The sequence below is a fragment of the Phragmites australis genome, chromosome 2 (genome assembly GCF_958298935.1).
Source record: "Phragmites australis chromosome 2, lpPhrAust1.1, whole genome shotgun sequence".
Lineage (NCBI taxonomy): Eukaryota > Viridiplantae > Streptophyta > Magnoliopsida > Poales > Poaceae > Phragmites > Phragmites australis.
In genome coordinates this window covers 11475292-11495363 of record NC_084922.1, presented here as the reverse complement: position 1 = coordinate 11495363, position 20072 = coordinate 11475292, and the positions used below count along the sequence as shown (strand labels likewise).

Genomic DNA, 20072 nt, shown 5'->3' with positions numbered 1-20072 from the left:
CTAAAAGGTAAGGACACAAATACAGCGGATGACAGGCAAGGTTACCGTCCCAAGAATCGATGCTAACGGGCTGCCTACGGATGAAAAGTCATTGAATAGATTCTGAAGGGTCATATGGCTCATTGCTCGGGAGAAGGTGTCAAGAACGACTAAGTTTGATGATCGCAGTGACAAAGCAAAGAGGGATTTTCTTGATAATGTTGTCAATAAGTATCTGGAGTACTCTAAAAATATGAGTGAACGTCAAACGATCGCCGCGATTAATGTAGTAATGAAAGCGATCATGAAACTTCACCGAAGCTTTAAGAGCAAGCTTATAAATCGGTACTTGGCTAAAGGGGTGACGCCCTTTGAGAGTTACAAGCACTTGAAAGAAAAGATTATGATGCTTTTGTACAGATGAAGAACTCAGAGCAGTTCAAAAAAGAGAGTGAGGGGAAGAAGCAGCTTCAGGCTAGGAACAAGTACAACCACAGGACCAACATAATCGAGTACGTGGGGAAAAGGGCAAAATGGTAGGCAGAAGATGAAAAGTTAGCCAAAGAAACCAACGAGAATCTTTGGTTGTAATTCCCGGTACGATCGCAGTCATATTTGCATGCAAGAGGTGAGCTGTCCGAAAGCGGAGAAATCACATTTAGAAATAGCGAAACCCAGTCAATTGAAGAAAAAGTAAAAGAAAAGGCAACCGAAACTAGCCAAGGTTCTTTCACCGGGGTTAGAGGACATGATGTTCTCTTAGTGGCATAGGGGGAGCACTCAGGTCGAGTGCGAGGTGTACCCAGTTCTCAAGGCTAAAAATACGGGTTTCTCAAAGACCTCGGAATATACAAGAAGAGAAAGAGATCGGGTGTAGTGGACGTAAATGTATTGACATAAGTTGTACTAATGTTTTAAAAAATAGCCTAAGTTGTGGCCAATTTTTTCTTTGCCATAATGTTGATGAACCAACATGTTTAGCCCGTCACTTTCCCACCTCTATCTCAGCAATGCTGGATTGATGTACCACTGCTGAGGAAGTGCTCTAACTGTATGGTACATTCGACTTGAGGCTAATGTCACATTCTTGCAATTGCTATAAGAGCAAATGGAAATTCATCACCCTTTTAGTTGCCGAAACAATTTATCAGCGCACATTTGGAACTTAAGATAGGAGGAGTAGTTTCAACATAAAAATACCAATAGATAAAAAATGATTCCTGCAAAATATAGAAATGAACATGACACAAACCATAAACCCTAATAAAAGGAAAAAGAAAAGAAAAACACTCTCAACCCAGGGAGTGAATGGAACATGGAGTGAGACCTCCTATTTTAAAAGTGATGTTATACTTTAGGTATTTTGAAACAACACATTTTCATCGGGCGACATCTTCAACCATCGGATTCAATCGGATGTAGGAGATTATATTTCTTCCTCCAGCCGTTGCTCTCTCTCTCTTCCTCGTTGCGTCTTCCCCTGCCTGGCTCTACCTCTACCCACAGCCTCACCCCATGTGCAGTTTGCGTGCTTGTTCCCGTCAATCGCCCTTCTCCACTCGTTACTGACGATGTTTCCATCCATGGATCCATCGACGCCACGCTAACCCAACGTCCTTACCTCCCTACCCCAACACTAGCTCATCGGTCATCCTTCATCATCCACGACCAACGGTGCTCCTTCGCCTCGCCGCTCCGCCTCCACCCCCACTCCTCCTTAGGATCGGCCTCCCTCCCCAACCCTTTTCTAAGCCTGATGGTAAAAGAAATCCTGAGATCATCTTCAGCAGATATTCTAATTTTTTGTCTCCTATAACACTATTACATCATCCCTTATTTTTTCATCTCCAACAGCTACCCTATTTCCTACCTTTTACTATTCTTCTACTCCCTTCGGTCCCACTGTCAGCCTCTACAAACAGTACTGCTACAGTAACTCGGCAAATTTAGAGTAACAAATTCTCTCTTCCTAACACTGTAGTAGCACTATAGCACTGGATAGAGGATCTACTGAAGATAAATTTTTAGTACTATAGTACTTTATGGAGTACTGTAGCACTGGATAAATGATATGCTGAGATGCTCTCAATCAACCTCGCACCAGGAACCGTCACCGGGAGCCGGAAATTTAGGAGGTACGCTATTTTAAAAGCTTCTATTTTTCTAGGGGCCTATACGCGAAAATTGCCGTCCCTTCCCGTCTCCTTTCCTCCCACCTAGCCATCTTCTCTCCGCAAAGGCGCAAACCCCTCCTCTCCCAGAAACCCTAGCCCTCGCTCCCCCGCCCCCTCTTCTCCACTGCCGCGCTCGCCTCCCCCTCGCCGCCGCCATGGGCTCCGGTAAGCGGGCGTCCTCCGATTCGTGCCTTAGTGTTCTGTCTTCGATTCCCTACTCTCTCTCTCTCTCTCTCTCTCTCTCATGGGGTGTCTGCGATCGTTTCCTTTTTTGGTTGCGTGCGGCGGCGATTAGATGCGGACATGGAGGACTATGGGTTCGAGTACTCGGACGACGAGCCGGAGGAGCAGGACGTCGACATCGAGAACCAGTATTACAACTCCAAAGGTTCGGTTCCTTCCCAATTCTTCTTGCGAATCCAGTTTCCTGTCGCGGATCCTCGTTTTCTAGTGGTAGTGGCACTCGTTGGGGTCCTCATTTGAGTTCTGATGCGTGGGTACTGCTAAAACCAATTAGCTTATTAAACCGTGCTCGCAGTTACTCATGCTCTGTCCATTGCAATTAACAGTTTTATTTGTACTGAATTTTTTCTTTCCAACTAAAAAAACTAATGCATAGGAATACCCGGTATCTTTTCTGTTACCTTAAAAACCAAACCACTGTTGAAACACGGACATTGTAGTTGCATGCATATTTTGAAGCTTGAACTGCTATACATTAGTATTATTTTTATTGCTTTTATTAGGAAGTTCACTATTTTCGTAATTAGTACTCCCTCCGGTCATAAATACATGTCATTTTGAAAAGGTTCGGTCAATCTTTTAAAACTTTGACTAACAATATCTTTCAAAATATTTAGTTTGAAAACCTTAAAATCATGTGTAAATTTGTCTTGAAAAATACTTTCATAATATAACAAATTCAATGAATTTTATAAATATATTCTAATAGAAAATAGTGGTCAAAGTTATGCATTGGAGACCGTGTCTTATCCAAAACGACATGTATTTATGACCGGAGAGAGTAGTAAGTTAATTCACCTTCTATTTATTGTAGTACATACAAAATTTCAGACTGGAAAATGTGAAAGCACTGAACTTAAATGATAGATAAATAATTTAGTTACTCCTTTTTATGGAAACTTTTGGACCCTTATAACCTTTGATGGGACTCCATCATGAATGTCGAAGGTCTTTCTTCTTTTGCCTTCAATTTGTGTGAGGACTAATGATTTCTTGGACTTACCCTTTTCTGATTTAAGGATTAATTGAGACTTCAATGGGAAGGAGGTGGTACTAATCTCACCAGTTGTTCTATAATACTATATTGGCACCTTGTCAGTGTAATCCTTTGTCATGACTGAGGGAATTATTTTCCATGCAAACTGTTACATCACTGTCCATACCATATTCTATAGGTTTGTTGTTCATAAGTCATATATGATATGAGGGTTGTAGGAGTAGGAGCCCTTCTTTCATATTTTCTGCAGCTTCTTGTAACAGGTGAATTTAATCTGCAGCTGTGCATTTCCTCAAAATATAAGCCAAGCTTGTTTTCTTTAGATTCCAGTCAATCAAGTTTTTGATTGCATTGAGTTATCGTGCTGGTTTTATTCGAATGTTTGCACGAGCCCAATAAGTCTCATATATTTGGTAGGACTCAAATATTAGTTATTACGGTTGGTTCTATCTTTTTTTGATCATGGGACAGATATCTGTGAGATGGGAGCACACCGTTGCACACATCAATTTTGTGTGCTTACAATTACTACAAGATTGTTAGTGTTATTATTTTGATTGATTTTTGGTGGTTCATGCATATGCTGACGTGCAATATGATATTGGACAAAATGTATATTTCTGCAGGTTTGGTTGAGACAGATCCAGAGGGTGCACTTGCTGGTTTTGATGCAGTAGTTCGTATGGAGCCTGAAAAGGCTGAATGGTAAGCATCATAAGATTTCAAACTATTCCAAGTCACTATTCTGTTTCATCTGCCTCTTGCTAGTTTCAGGACAATATGAACGCTAAAGCATGTTATCCATCTTGATTGATGAATATTGAATAAGTCCACTCTAATATAGGAGCCAAGCTAACTTCTATCATTAGGCTTTAGGAACTCCAAACCCTTCACATACTGATATGTTTCGGATATTTATATATTCAAACTGTCTCTTACTAGCCTTCACTCATTACTTGAGCTTGTGCCGGAAGTTCAAGATGTAAGATACTAGTATCTTGCTGTTCAAATTAAAAATTAGTACTACAAAATGCTATCTATTAATTCTTAATGTAGAAACCAACTTAAAATTGCTTAGACCAGTGGAACCGTAAAAAAAATAATTGCTTTGGCTATAGGCCAATATCTGTCGCCCCCCAGTGAATGGAATATCTGGAGTACCACATGGCAACGTTTGTATCAAATCCATACATCAAGTACACATCACTAGGTTTAAAATTTAGACATACAGGAATAAGCTTTACAACAAGGTGGCCGACTGGCCAAATCAAATCACAATGAACACATAAATGGCAGCGGAAACATGACAAAATAAACCCAATAATGTCCAGCGGGTGTGCCTCAACCAGCCCACAGGCAACCAACTGGAGTTAGGCCTAGAAAGACCTGGCGTCGTCCTCCCTGAAATCTGCTGCAATTTATACCTTTATCGTGCTCTGAAAACCACAATATTAAGCAAGGGCGAGTACTTTCGTACTCCACAAGACTTTAGTGTATCACCAAATTATACGCATATGCATGGTTATTAAGACGTAAAGGTGAGGCGTGGTGACTCACTACCGCCTTACCGCCTTAGTGCCTAAGGTGTGAGGCGAGGCGATGCCATATCATCATCCTATCCTAGTAAAGTAGTAAGCATAGCTACAAATTCAAGGGGCAATTCAGGAGCGTGTCATTACCTTGATGTTGCAGCTTCCCCATGTAGGCCCCAGCTCCATTGCAATAACATGCTGCCATTATGCAAAAGAAATAATTTAGTAACTGGGCAAAAGTAGGGTAAGCAGCAGCAGAAAAAAAATTAAAGACAGAGATGAGAGGACAAATGACAGTATCACACCACAAAACAAGTGTAGGACAGCGCATCAATAATCCAACATACAACACAACATCAATACATCTTAGTTTTGAAGAGAAGCAGAGAACTAGTCCACTAAACAATCAAAATATACTATTGCACTTATAGCAGTTAAGCACACTCAATAGTAGTCATCATCCATAGTAAAGGCATCTGAACTACCACCATCACCACCAGCTTGGTCACCACTATCTTGAGCAACAATAGGTGCTACTTCACCGTAGTCATCAACTTCCTCATCATCAACCGCATAATCTTCATCTTCTTCTCCATCCTCTTCATTCCTTAACTCCAAGTCTTCAACCTCCTCTTCTTCATGCACTCTTACTGAAGTACAGGAACTAGAAACTGCATGCCGCTTTCGAGCATAGGTTATACTAAAATCATGCCCACACCCATCACCACGGGCTCTCCTAGGAAAATTGCGACCTTGAAGCATGGTTGATGCACCAACAACATCATCAACTTGCTGCCATGAAATGCCATCAAGCCCACAACCATTGTAAATGGGTGCAGCATCCAAGTCAACCCATTCATTGTTCCAATCAAATTCTTCCAAGCACAATGGGTCAAAGCTACTTGAACCTTTCTCATGCCGCTTTTGGAACCTCGCTGCCATCTTCCGGTTATATTGAACATACACCAAATCATTCAGTCTCGTGTTCTAACCTGTCTCTTTTCTTAGTATGGGTCTGCAATAGCAAATTTAATACTTGAATTTGAATGATATTTATGATTGACAGATGCTGAAATGAATATGTTCCTTAGTTACTTACAAACTCAGATGTGCTCCAATTGCGCTCACAGCCAGAAGAAGCACATAGACTAACAACCCACTTTGCAAATCTTTGGAGCTCTACTGCTTTATCACCATATGAACGCCACCATTCAACTAGATTAGACATTATTGAGCATCACAAAACATGCTTATATTAGACTTTAGAATTAGGAAACAATCAAGTTTATATAGAATAGGATTGTAGGACTTACGAGGAGTCTTTGTTTTAAAATTATTGATTGCAATTTTATTTGCGAAGCTGTCTCGTAGGTCCTCATATTCAATAGCTAGGTCATCAATCTTGTTTTGAAGATCATTGTCAGTCACCATTCTTGCAAGAACATCGGTGAATGAAGACCTTAGCTTACCAGCCTGCACATCATCCTTTTTTTATGTCAAAATATTTATTTGCATTCAAAAACAATGCAGCCCCTTAAAGCTTTTGGTCCATTTGGTCCTACCAATGCCGGTCAATAATGGCCAATATTTTCTTAAGCAAGTTTTCCTTGTCTCTGGTAGGAATTCTTAGTGATTTTCTTCTTTGCATGGTCCATACAAAATGCAACCTCCGGCATTGCAGGCCTCTCATCCCCATCAACAATCCTCAACAAGAGGTTGTGAAGCTCTTCGACAAACCTCAACTGAGTTCCAAAATTCCAAAGAGAGAATGATGTCATGCACATTTCTCCCTGCCTCTGTGGCTGCCAATTTGGACTTTAGTCCAATCATCACTAACAAATAGGAATTTCAAAGCATCCCTATGAGTGTGCAGGCTGCGTAAAGTGAGAAAAGCAGTAGCAAAACGAGTAGCTGCAGGTCTAACAAGATCCCTCCCACCTGTCTTCTCCCGCATTGCATCAAGAAGCCTACCATGCCTATAAATAAATGTGGTAACATGCTTGGCACGTGCAATAGGCCTTTTAAACTCTTTCCTTTTGCCAATCTCCTCCAGCATGAGGTCCAAGCAATGTGCAGCACATGGGGTCCAAAACAGTGTAGGAATCTTTTCCATGAGAAACTTGCTCACTGCCTTGTAATTAGCACCATTATTGGTGAATAATTGTACAACCTTGCCCCTTCTAATGACATCAATTCGCTGCTACAATACATCAGCCAACATCCTTGCATCATGTACTTGACTTGATGCATCAATGGACTAAGAACAAAGTCCCCTTTGGACTATTGACTAGGAAATTAATCAACTGTCGTCCCTGCCTATCCGTCCATCCATCCAACATGAGTGTACAACCATATTGATTCCAAGCCTCCTCATGCTTCTCCTTTAGTTTGTTGGTCTGTTCCATAGCCTTTTGAAGAAATGGCACCCTCACCTCATGGTAGCTAGGAGGCATATATCCAAGTCCGTACCGCCTAATGGCTTAACACATAATCTCAAAGCTCCTTTATCTGATAGCATTGAATGGTATGCCACACTCATAGAAGAAATTGCCCACATGCATGTTGACCTCATATCTTTCTTCCTTCGTCCTCATCCTTCCCCCCGCGATACTTTGTGCAGGACCGTGCTTGGAATGCCTTTCCTCAACCACTTCCTCAGGTTTTTTTCCAAAGCATGCTAATTACTGTCGTAGTTTGTTTGGGTTTAGGGGGTATGGCTGAAAACTTGAGAGCTGATTGCTTCCTTTGGGCAGTTGTCCCTGAACTTGGATGTTGCACAACACCAGCTGATTTAGTGGTGACATTCTCCTGAACTTGGCCCTCCCTTGATACCTCTTGAACACCATCATCATCATCATCATCTAGGTTCAGCGGTCTCCTTCTATTCTTAACCAATGCCACTTCCATCTCCCTTGCATTTTATGGAGTTGTGAGGTGGCATTTCACAGCATATGAATATCCACCTACAAGATGCTCCTTCAGTCTCTTGATTCCTGCATATACTATAGTGCCACAGAGAGCACCCAGCCAAATCTCTGTTTCCAAGTACCGGCCAATAGCCATACTTCCACCCAGGATCACTAGACTTGGCCTTCCCTTTAGGATCAGTCTTTGGATCATAATGAACTGAAGCTGATGATGCGCTGCTTGGACTTGCATCTCTTGGTCCTGACATTGTGACGAACTGCTATCAAGTGCTGCCAAAGCACAACTGCAAAACAGAGGGTGAGGGCGGGAGCTGGAGGGTGGTGGCGTGGGAGTTGGAGGACGGGGAGGGCGAGAGTCGCCGTGGTAGCTGGAGGGCAGCAAGGGAGGGAGCCGACGCATGAGCTAGAGGGCGGTGGCGCAGGAACTGGAGGACGGCGAGGGCGGGAGCCGCTGTGGTAGCTGGAGGGCGACGAGGGAGGGAGCCGGTGTAGGAGTTGGAGGGCGGTGGCGCGGGAGCTAGAGGACGGCAAGGGTGGGAGCCGCCGCGACAGCTGGAGGGCGGCAAGGGAGGGAGCCGACGCAAGAGTTGGCGGGTTGGTGACGGCGTGGCGCGGCGTGATGGAGGTTGGATCTGGCGGTGTTGCGGCGTGGCGCAAGAGCTGGAGGTTGGCTCTCTCCCTCTATGTTCTCTCTCCCTCTCCTCTCTCCTGCATATCGCGCCAATTTTGGATTCCCTCCTCTCTTCGGCTTCTTCCCGCCAGGGGCTACGGGCTGCCCATATGGCGCTCGCCTCACCCCACCCTAAGCCATGGAGACGCTTTACGGCCGCCTTATGGATCCGCCTTGCGAATAAAGCAGATGCCATACTACTTCAAAGCGTGGTGTCCAGCATGGCGTCGCCCTCTGGCCGTCTTACCGCTTAAGCGACGCCTTAATAACCATGCACATATGCAAGGCTTATGAAAGGAAGGCTCTACAACAGGTTATTTCAGCATAAAGCAAATTTTATTTGCAATGACAATAACTCAATAAGTAGAACTTTGCAACGAAATTAGAAAGCATTGACATTTAAATTTCAGCAAGTAAATAAAGACATTTAGTAGCAAGTTATGGCCTCCATAGACCATAAACAACGTTCATCTCCAAGCTATCAACATAGCCTATTAACAAGTTACATACCACCATTTTCCCAAAGAACCAAAACAAAACTCTAAACAATGAGTCATCTCTAAGTCGTTCATGACCGTAAACATGACTATTCGAATAGATTTACACTCTGCAGAGGTTCTACATTTTACCTACAAGACATGAATGCCCCTTTTGTGGCACCATCACTACCTCACACACAACACGCAGTATGTGAATTAGGGAAGCTGTTACATCACCTAGTCCTAACCTTGCACCTCCCAATGAATGTTTTACCTCCGCTCCATTAATTGACGGCTACACATGAACTCGTCACCGCACCGCCAAAAATGACCACGGAGCACTCACTGTTGTGTTGGCAAGCTTTTGCCCCAACACACATAGTGATGGGAGCTCCATCGAGTATCTACCCACAAAACAACATGACTAAACAAAAATTAGAACTCAAAACCATTTATTTATTCAAGATAACAATAACTTGAATGGTAAGTTATTATTGGGACAAGGTAGAATGGTAAGTTACCTCCCATTTGAATGCATTGATCCTCGAAATATTGTTATCCCTACTGTTGCCACCCTTAGTAAATGGTTTAGACAAACTGAAATGTCACTTGGGCTATTATTCGGTTTGATATATTGTTAGAATGTTTAGCCATGCTTATGTGACGGTTATTACTGGGACTTGGTGGATTTGTTCACATGTTAAATTACTAAAAACTGAAAGATATGTATGACTAAGCAAGTTGTATAACATGTGTAGAATTGGTGATGAGTTCATCTCACACGGACGATAGGTTTGGAGCCTTGCTCGTGTCGTTTAATGATCGATATTTTGTGCTTTAACATCTAAGTAAACAGTACAACCACAAGTGCTAAAGTGGGTAGGGCCCTAGCTTATTAACCCAACTAGGAATAATCTTGCTACCTTGGCGAATGAAGTAATGTGACAGGTGTTTAATCTAAATAATGTCTCATCTGTCATCTTTGCAAGAGGGAGCAGAACAGGAGCACGTCCAGGCTACTAGGTAGACCTTGCTGTCATGCCCATAGGTGGCCAACTAGCGCAGAGCACCGGTGGGTATTAGCAAAACTGGGTGTTGGGATCATGTAGGACCAATTGGTGGTTATGGCTCATCGAGCCGGTCATCGGAGCATCACTGACGGCAACAGAGGCGAGAGTGTTGTACACGGGTACATGTGCATGTGTCGTTGGGGGTGTGATTTCAATATAACTAACAGACACATGAGCATTCTTGGGCTCCAGGAAGCTCACCATGATGGTCTGGTTGCCAGTGATGGTCGGTGACGGGGAGATCGACAGTGAGTAGCGGCGGCAACGTAAGATCAATGGTGATGGGGCTTCTTAGCGGTTGGGCGAGAGGCAAATGTTTAGTTACATACTTACATGAGGTTCTAGAGTTGGTGCAGGAGCGTGTAATCGTGTAATGGCTCACCGGAGAAAGAGATCTTGTGAGGATTTGTGTCGATCGTGCACCATGTTCGGTGATGAAGGAGAAGCTCTAGATCCCACGGCCTTCAGACACGTGATCAAGCCGCGGTGCGTCGCTGCCGTGGTGAGCGTGCTATGCTGGAGCAGAGGAAGACAAGTGTGCCATGGTGTTGCCATGATCCAGCTCGACCTCGGACAAGAAGTGCCGCAAAAAGGGGTCCATGAAGCTCAAGTAGTATAACGTGTCAGGTATCAATGGCTGGGCTTATAGATACCCGGATGGTGCACATAGGCCCGGCCGGTGCTGAGGGAGACAATCGCACTGTCTGATCAAGCATGTGGAGGCATTGTCGTGTTGGGAAGATAAAGGAGAAGGGGAAAAAAGTGAGTGTTCTGAGGAGGATTTGGGGGGCAAAACGGGCGCGCTGGGGGTTTTGGCAGCGGCATCCACTTCAGATAGGCGTCGATGGCCTAGAGAGCTCGAGCTACGTGTGTGGCATGTGGCAGCGATTTGGAGGACAAGTTCTGGCTGGTGGGGGCGGAGAGGGACAGCAGCTCCTGTAGATGGTGATCGCTGGTCTTGATGGGAAGAGCAATCGGCACAGTCAGTGCTCCAAAGCTCGATGTGCTACACTGTTCAAATCCAGCGTCAAGAGGTGGAAGAAGCTGGCTGGTGTGCCTGTGTTATATGTGCGTCCGTGCATGTGTTTTTTCTGATTTTTACTTCGAATTTTCTTACAGGTCCTAATGTGGTTCCAAAATTCTAGAAAAAATACCAAATATACTAGGGCATTTCAGGAACACATGGTTAAATTTTTGGTGAGATTATCACTTAAGGTGTCGTCAGAAATTCATGCAAATTTCACAAAACATGATATGCAAATTTGAAATTCAGGAACTTAGAAGAACTTGTTGGACTCGGATCCTACGAGAGGTGAGTTGATAGAACACACACACACAAGTACACACTGGACATATGAATTTTTCTCGCTGCTAACAGCTTCTGATGTTTATTCAAACACCAAAAAGCCTATAGCTGCTAACAGCTTCTAACGGGTTACATTAGATGAAGCACGTTCCGTGCTTCCATCCGATGAAGCACATTCGGTGCTTTTCTTACTGCCAGCAGCTTCTTATGTTTATTCCAATATCCAAAAACCTATAGTTGCTGATAGCCTCTAATCAGATGAAGCTCGCAGGACCTTGTGCTCTTCTCCGGCGACAACGAACCCTGGCGGCTATGCAACATACACGTCGTCCTCCAATTCGTCGTTTGAGAAATGCTGATTCCACAACCATGTGATGGACCGGTCATTTGTCTCGGACAACTAGCGCCAGCAACAGGTGTATGGACTCCCAACAAACTCCAGCATGGATTTCACATCCATGTGTGAATACCTTGTCGAAGTCCACGCCCAGCTGCTGTACATAGCCCTTGGCGACGAGGCAGGCTTTGTGCATGATCACAACTCCGGCTTCGTCTTTCTTGAGTTTGAACACCAACTTGAGCCTGATTGGGTGGTGTCCACTCGACAGCTCCACCAGCGTTCATGTCCTGTTCTCCTCGACGGTGTTGACATCGTGCTCTACTGCGTCCCATAGGCCTCGCGCCTGCAACATGACAATCATCATGAGGGACCAGCCAGCATAATTGGTCCGCGTCAGCATCGGCTACGCAGTCGACCCGCTAATCTCCTTCACCACTTGTACCACTAGGTCGCCGCCATCTCCGACGCCACTTCTGCTGGCGCTGTCACGGACCCTGGTACATGGTGGCGATTGCGATTGTGAACTGCTGGATGTTTGTCCTCCGGCTTATGTGGGCCCGTTAGCTGTCGGTAGATGGACTTGACTCACCATGAACTCCACGGTGAAGTCGCTCGATATAGTCACTCCTAGCGTCATCCGCCTCCCAGCTCCATCCGGCATCCTCGTCGAAGATCACATCTCGCGACACGCGAACGCGCTTGGTGCTTGGGTCATAGAGGTGGTACGCTTTCACGCCACGTTCGTAGCTGATGAAGGCACAGGGTGCTCCTGTCATCAAGCTTCCGCAGATGCGATCGCGTCTCCTTGACGTACGCCAGACAACTGAAGGTGCGTAAGAAACTCATTGCTGGCTTCCGGCCATGCCACGCCTCGAATGGCGTCATGCCATCCAGGCTCTTCGTTGGTGCGCAATTGAGCAGGAGGACGGCGATGCTCACCGCCTCTCCCCAAAACTTCGCCAACATGCTCCTCTGTTTTAGGAGCGCACGCACTGTTGTGACGATCGACTGCTTGCGTCTCCATCACGTCGTTCTGCTATGGGCTGTACGACGCAGAGAAGTGTCACTGGACGCCGTGATCCGCACAGTGGCGTGCGAATTCAATGGATGTGAATTCGCCGTTGTTGTCGGTGCGAAGGATGCAAAGCTTCTGATCGCTCTTCACCTCCTCCTCCGCTTGGATTGCTTTGATCTGCAAGAAGTCGTGCTCGATCAGCTACTTGGAGCCGCCCTCATCCAGCTGGCCCACGTTGATGATGCTGTTCTTCAGCCGTGGGATGAAGTAGACGCCGGAGAGCCTTGTGCTCCGTTCTTCCCAGCGAATTGGATGGTGTCATAGCCGCAGATGTCGACCACCGAGCCATCTCCAAAACGGACGGAGCCCATCACACCTTGATCGAGCTTCGCGAAGACATCGTAGCGACTCTTCATGTGATTGGTGGCGCTAGTGTTGAAGTACCAGCCCCCAGGTGGTCGCCGTCGTTGCTGGCACCAAGTGGACTTGTGCATGGTGCTTGTCGCGGTGGACGTGGCTTGGCGATGGCACCTGTGCATCACTGAGAGCACACACCCGCTCCGTCAGGAGCGTAGGCTCGTCTTTGTCGTCCTTGCCCTGGGCCAAAGCCCCCGTAATTGCGGCACTTGTCGTGGGAGAGATCGCGCGCGACCTTCTTGTTATTGGACCCGCCGCCTCCCCCTTTCTTCTGTGGTGCTCGCGCACAATGACGGGCATTTTCGCAGCCCGAGGACTCTTGGCCCTACTTCCACTTCTCCATGCGAGCGAGCCATTGCTCCTCAATGAGGAAGAGCTTACTGCCAACGGCAAGGGATTCTTTCGGATCGAGGCGATCCTTCACCACCTTTAGCCTCCGAGTCTTCCTCTAGCGTGAGCTTCGAGAGATCGAGTAGTCTTAATGGACAGAGCAATCTGCGAAAATCTCGTGATGACTACTCGCATAGATCTTTCTACCACCTTTTCTTCTTCCATCGTTTCCCGAGCGCGGCAAGGTTGGTGACGAGGCCGGAGAGACGATCCTCCATCGCCTTTAGTCTTCCAGTCACTTCCTCTAGCATGAGCGAGGTTGGTGATGAGGCCGGAGGGACGATCCTCCACCGCCTTTAGCCTTCCAGTCACTTCCTCTAGCCTGAGTGAGATTGGTGATGAGGTCAGAGGGACGATCCTCCATCGTCTTTAGGCTTCCAGTCACTTCCTCCAGCATGAGCGAGGTTGGTGACGAGGTCGGAGAGACGATCCTCCACTGCCACAGAACGAAATTACCTTAAATTCCTTACGCAGCTGCTGCGCTGAGGCCTTGCAGACGCGATTGTCGCCGACGCGCATCGATGTGATGGCGTCCCAAGCCTGCTTGGTGCTTGTTTTGACAGCGAGCGTGCCGATCATCTCATGGGGCACGGCCCGGAGGATGACCTCCAACGCCATGCAGTCTTCTTGGAAATTTGCATCGCCAAACTCCATTGCATCCCAAAGGCCGCGAGTCTGCAGCATGATCTTCATGAGCAGACTCCAGTTGACGTAGTTGCTTCGTGTGAGAATCGGGTAAGACGCACCGCTAACCTCCTTGACCACACGCTGTAGATCACATCACGACCACCAATGTTTCAGTGCTGCAATCGTTGTAGCGGCGACGAAGGGAGTGTCGGTGGTTGAAGCATCGTCTGAGACTCGGAGACGCACCTACTCGTAGGAGCCAACATCGCTGGATTGATTAACTCTGGCTCTGGTCAAACATACCCACACTTGGGCAAATGACCAGGATCGTTTCCTCTTAGCACATCCGTGCGTCCAGTGCCGGAACATATGTCATGCCATGTGACCACTTAAGGTCCACACGCGCCATGCGCTCTATGCCTACGCCCCTGGCCCGCACGAACCTGTGTAACCGTGAGAGTTGGCTCTGATACCAATTGTTGGACTCGGATCCTACAAGAGGTGGGTTGACAGAATACACGCGAGCACACACTGGACACATGATTTTCTCTGATACCAATTGTTAGACTCAGTGTGTGCTCGCGTGTGCGTTCTATCAACCCACCTCTCGGAGGATCCGAGTCCAATAGAACTTTCAAACAAAACAGGAAATCAACCAAAATGCATAATCAAGAATTATATCACACATTATTTGAATTCAGCATTTTGGATGACATGGGTTTAGCTCATGCACAAATGATTTGTTTCCCATTTGTCGCAATTTGAATTCTTTAACTTGAATTGGGTTGCTGTTTTAATACAGTTCGAATGAATACCTCCCAAAATTAATAGATGTAATTTTAGACCTACTGCAGTTTTCTCATGTTTATGGTGCTCAGCATTTATGCACAACAATTGTTTTAAGTTTCTGTAACATGTGAAAAATAGTTTTAATTTCTCACCAAAATTCCATTTTAAGGCTAAAAAATTCAAAGAAGCTTCCAGAGGTGATCATTCATTTGTCTTCTCATTTTCATTAACAACCCAAATTTCAGGATCAATATCTACTTAATTGGTTATTTTCCAACTGCCTGAATGTGCCTTCCCAAACATGTTCCATTCCGGTTACAGGGAGATCATGGTCAAAACTGATACCCTTGTGGTGGCAAGTGGACATACTTGGTGTAGCACCTTGTACCACATTTAAGCAGTCACTCGTTCTACAGCCTCAAATTTTTAAGTGAAATTAATTGTGTAACTCTTATTTTACAATAATTTTTGTTATCTTTGCGCTTCTGATGTTTACACTATAAATTTGTCTTCATAGGGGATTTAAAGCTCTCAAACAAACTGTCAAGCTGTACTACAAACTGGGGAAGTACAAAGAAATGATGGATGCCTACAGGGAGATGTTGACATACATAAAATCTGCTGTGACCCGTAACTACAGTGAGAAATGTATAAACAACATAATGGATTTTGTTTCTGGGTCAGCTAGCCAGAACTTTTCTCTTCTGCAAGAGTTCTACCAGACAACACTAAAAGCACTTGAAGAAGCAAAAAATGAGGTTGGGTTTGTTGCATTGCGCAAAGTATAATTTTATGTGCTGATAGGTTGTTCGTCATATCTTTCATTGTTTGTGGTGCAGAGATTATGGTTTAAGACAAACCTGAAGCTTTGCAAAATTTGGTTTGACATGGGGGAGTACGGTCGCATGAGCAAGGTCCTTATCAGTTCTTTTAGTCAATCTCTATCCCGTAGCCATTCGCAATTCTTATTCTCAAATTATTTCCCATATATTTTCTTACTGGCAGATATTGAAGGAGCTGCATAAATCTTGTCAAAAGGAAGATGGTTCTGATGATCAAAAGAAAGGCACGCAGCTTTTGGAAGTCTATGCTATTGAGATTCAAATGTACACTGAAACGAAGAACAATAAAAAACTTAAGGTAAGACATCTCTGTTTTTACTGCTTTTTCACAAGTGATTCTTCCATGGGTCGTGGCTTACCATTGTCCAATATTTTCCGTTCAACTCTTGCTGTGTGATGCTGTAACTGTTTGCTGTACGTTTTTTTAAAAAAAATTGTTTACTATATTAAAATTTCTTATCGCTGCACATGATTATTCACCATTTTGTTTTGTGGCTTTCTGTGAGTATGTTAACAATTTGATTCTATCTGAAATTGGATGTAATACTAAGTTTTCTCTTCTGGGAGAACTTTTAGCTGTCATATCTGAAATTGGATGGAATATTAAGTTTATCTCAAACTCTGGGAGCATGTTTGGCTAATATGATTGCAGTATATTATATACACCAGCACATTGAAGGGAGAAAATGGGTTCTCTCTTCTCTTCTCCTTTTATAGCCTCAACTCAAATCTTCAAGACTGATACCTTTCTTTTGTTTCCTTTTACAATCCTTGTTCAAGGTCATTTATTTTGGTCTTTTTGTGTACTGTGTTGACCTATTGGTGTGATAATCCTGTCTTAGATTATTGTTTGCATGCTTTCTGAAGTGAACCACTGCTGCAGGAATTGTATCTGAGGGCTCTTTCCATCAAATCAGCGATACCTCATCCAAGAATCATGGGTATAATTCGCGAATGTGGTGGGAAGATGCACATGGCTGAGAGACAGTGGGCAGAAGCAGCAACTGATTTCTTTGAAGCTTTCAAGAACTATGATGAAGCAGGCAATCCACGGAGAATTCAATGCCTCAAGTACTTTGTCAATCTCTGCACTTATTTTCCATCTTAAGTTTGTAGGTAGATAAATTTGAGAACTCACTGTGATCCATATCATAAAAAATGTTTTTATTTTTGCTGTGCATCAGATATCTTGTCCTTGCCAATATGTTGATGGAATCTGAAGTGAATCCCTTTGATGGACAAGAGGCCAAGCCGTAAGACACTGATGATCCCCACATAAATCTTGTAGCTTGATTTTCTTACCACCCTAAACTCCTTAAATGTTTGCAGGTACAAAAATGATCCTGAAATCCTTGCAATGACAAACTTGATTGCGGCATACCAGAAGAACGACATCATGGAATTTGAAAAGATCCTAAAGGTCAGCCTTTTTGTGTAGATGGTCATTTTATCATGTCTGAAGCAATTTTCAACTCTTAACTTTCTGTTTACCTATTCTCATGTAATTGTTATTAATTTTCGCCAGAGTAATAGAAGAACAATAATGGATGATCCTTTTATCCGCAATTATATTGAGGACCTATTGAAGAACATCAGAACTCAAGTCCTGCTCAAGCTTATTAAACCATATACACGGATCAGGATACCGTTCATTTCACAGGTAGATATTCTCTGCTGCATGTCCAGAATATTCTTTGTGGAAAAGACAAGTTTCATATTTTTCTTCTGGATGGTTTTCACTTGCCCCCCACCATACAAATGCCAGAGATTCACTGTGCTAGCAGAAGTTACATGAATGATTAGATCGTATGGGTCTGGTATTATATATTTATATATGTGCTATTTTGGGTATTACAAGACACCCAAGATGAAGCTTTAACGTTTCCTAAAATCTGTGTCAAAACTAGTCCACTGCAGCAAAATTGAAAGCATACCTACACTTCAGTAGCGTAGTACTATATGTTATTCACCCTTCACTATTCTGCAAAGTGGAAGTTCAGTTTGTGTGGTGTTTCTTTTTTAGTGTTCAGTGACTCAGTTATTTGATCACCACCTGCATTTAGGAACAAAATTTACAGTGCTCAGTGACCCAAATTATTTCATCACTATCTGCTTTTAGGAGCTAAATGTCCCAGAAAAGGATGTCGAGCAGCTCTTGGTGTCGCTGATTCTGGATAACCGTATCCAGGGCCACATTGATCAGGTGAACAAGCTGCTAGAACGTGGTGACAGGTGTGTCAACCAAACTTTTTCCTTGATTTAATATGTTTTATGATGTCAGGCTCGGATGGTGATTTGTATTGCATTTGGCAGGTCAAAGGGAATGAGGAAATACAATGCCATTGACAAGTGGAATACTCAGCTGAAGTCCATTTACCAAACGGTGTCCAACAGAGTTGGGTGAGACTGCAGGTGCCCGTCACATGCTTTGCACCTGCGATAGATTGGTAGCCTGTTTTGGGATCTGAGGGTAAATGCAAGAATTTTTTTTGTGATGATTGAGATAGAATCCAGGATCTGGGTAAAGAGAAATGTCTAATGTAATGTACGTAGCACTGCATCTGGTGGATTATATTCTCTCCCTTCGGTTTTATTTCCCAGAAGGATGCTGGGGTTTTGTCCTGACTGAACCCAGTGTACTGAGGACTTTGCTGTGGTCCAAGTCACTGCTGCCGCTGAAGTCCTTCACTGTTGGTCTGTGAGATTGGAGTGGCAGTTATGCCGTTCCCTACTTCCCCTCGCGCTAACTTGGTAGCATCGTGATTACAGCAGTAGTTTGTTGATATGCCTGCACTAGTAGGGAGGAGATGAAGTGACTTCAAACATGTTTGATTTGCGGTTCCAAATATCCACTTTTGAGTTCAGGCCTATTTGAACCATTCACCTAAGCTTAGGGACTACAGTTAGGGGTGAAAATTGCATACGAATTATCCCTAATCGAAATATTCAATAAAATATGAATATGGTTTACATTTGCTGTGCATCTAAGAGCATGTACAAGAGGTGTTTAGAGAAAAAAAAAAGATTTTCTTTCAACTGTACTGGTATATGTGTTTAGGTGAAGGGTAAAGATGCTCAAACACTGTTGTTTATATAAGCGCTAACAAAATAGTTAGTTATATTTAAGCGTATATAATCTTTGTTTGTATTAGCAATTATAATTTATATGTAGTTACTTAACTCTATTTTTAAACACCTAACTATAAACACCTATCATTATTTATATCCTAACTATTAGTAACATCTCTCCTATTCAATGTTTCAAAAGGTGCTAGGCGGGCAGTTTGGGTTTCGCCTAGTGACTACTACCTTTTACTCAGTTTATTTGTTACTATTTTTTATTATAGTAAATTTGATCATATGTTTTTTTTAAAAAAATTATAGATACATAAAAACTTTTATATTATTAGATTTATCGTGAAACAAACTTTACTAGTATTATATATATTTAAATATCTATACATTCTTTTTAAAAACAATATATAATTAAACTTGCTATAGTAAAAGGCAGTAATGGGTAAACTGAAACGGAGGGAGTAGTTACTGTCTAGCCGAGCCTAGGCAGACGTACTTATGGCTTACTAACATAGAAAATCGAGAATATAAGGGAAAAAATAAAAAATTGGTGTATTAACACATAAAAATAGAGGATTGGGAAAATGCTGAAACAAAATGTCAGGTGCTAAGCGCTGTGGTGGTGCTCCGCCTAGCTTGGCCTTTTCAAACACTGCTCCTATTCGAGCTGGCATAGATCACATGGTTATGAAGTATTGTTGTCGTCCAACATGTCATACCATTCAAACTACTCCAATTTGAAGGCGATATTGACACTTTATTGTAGTACGCCTTACTAGTTGGATGAGTATTTTAAGTTAAATGCAAGCGCTTGCTTTTTAGATGAAATAAATATATAAATCTGAATGACTTCAGTTTGCTACTTGTGAGGATAACACGAGTACTACCTGTGTTCCACCCCATCGAGTGTATTCAATTCATCTAAGCACATCTTAATCAATGTTAGATTCTTTTAAAAGAACATGGATACAAATTATGGATGCCATCGAGTATAATTTTCACAAAATCATATTCTTTTATTTGACTTGAGTCATTTCACAAGCAGCACTTTCACAACATTCATTAGACAACAAGCTCCAGGCACTATACCAAACCAGCACATTAGTGATGGGTGATAATCGTCGTAAGTGATGGTTACGATATCTGTCACTTTTATTACATCACTAATGATAAAATATTAGTGATAGTTTGGGACCTATC

The 20072-nt window shown here is 43.5% G+C and overlaps 1 protein-coding gene across 1 annotated transcript; it reads left to right on the top strand.

The window, feature by feature from the left end:
• Positions 1 to 2155: 2155 nt before the first annotated feature.
• Positions 2156 to 18420, top strand: LOC133899624 (COP9 signalosome complex subunit 2). Its single transcript, XM_062340644.1, has 12 exons — positions 2156 to 2318; positions 2449 to 2541; positions 4020 to 4098; positions 15473 to 15713; positions 15795 to 15869; positions 15961 to 16095; positions 16681 to 16868; positions 16982 to 17050; positions 17127 to 17217; positions 17323 to 17457; positions 17917 to 18029; positions 18111 to 18420. Exons 1-12 carry the CDS (start codon positions 2309 to 2311, stop codon positions 18199 to 18201), a joined length of 1320 nt encoding a protein of 439 aa, XP_062196628.1. The 5' UTR covers positions 2156 to 2308; the 3' UTR covers positions 18202 to 18420.
• The last annotated feature ends 1652 nt before the right edge of the window (positions 18421 to 20072 follow it).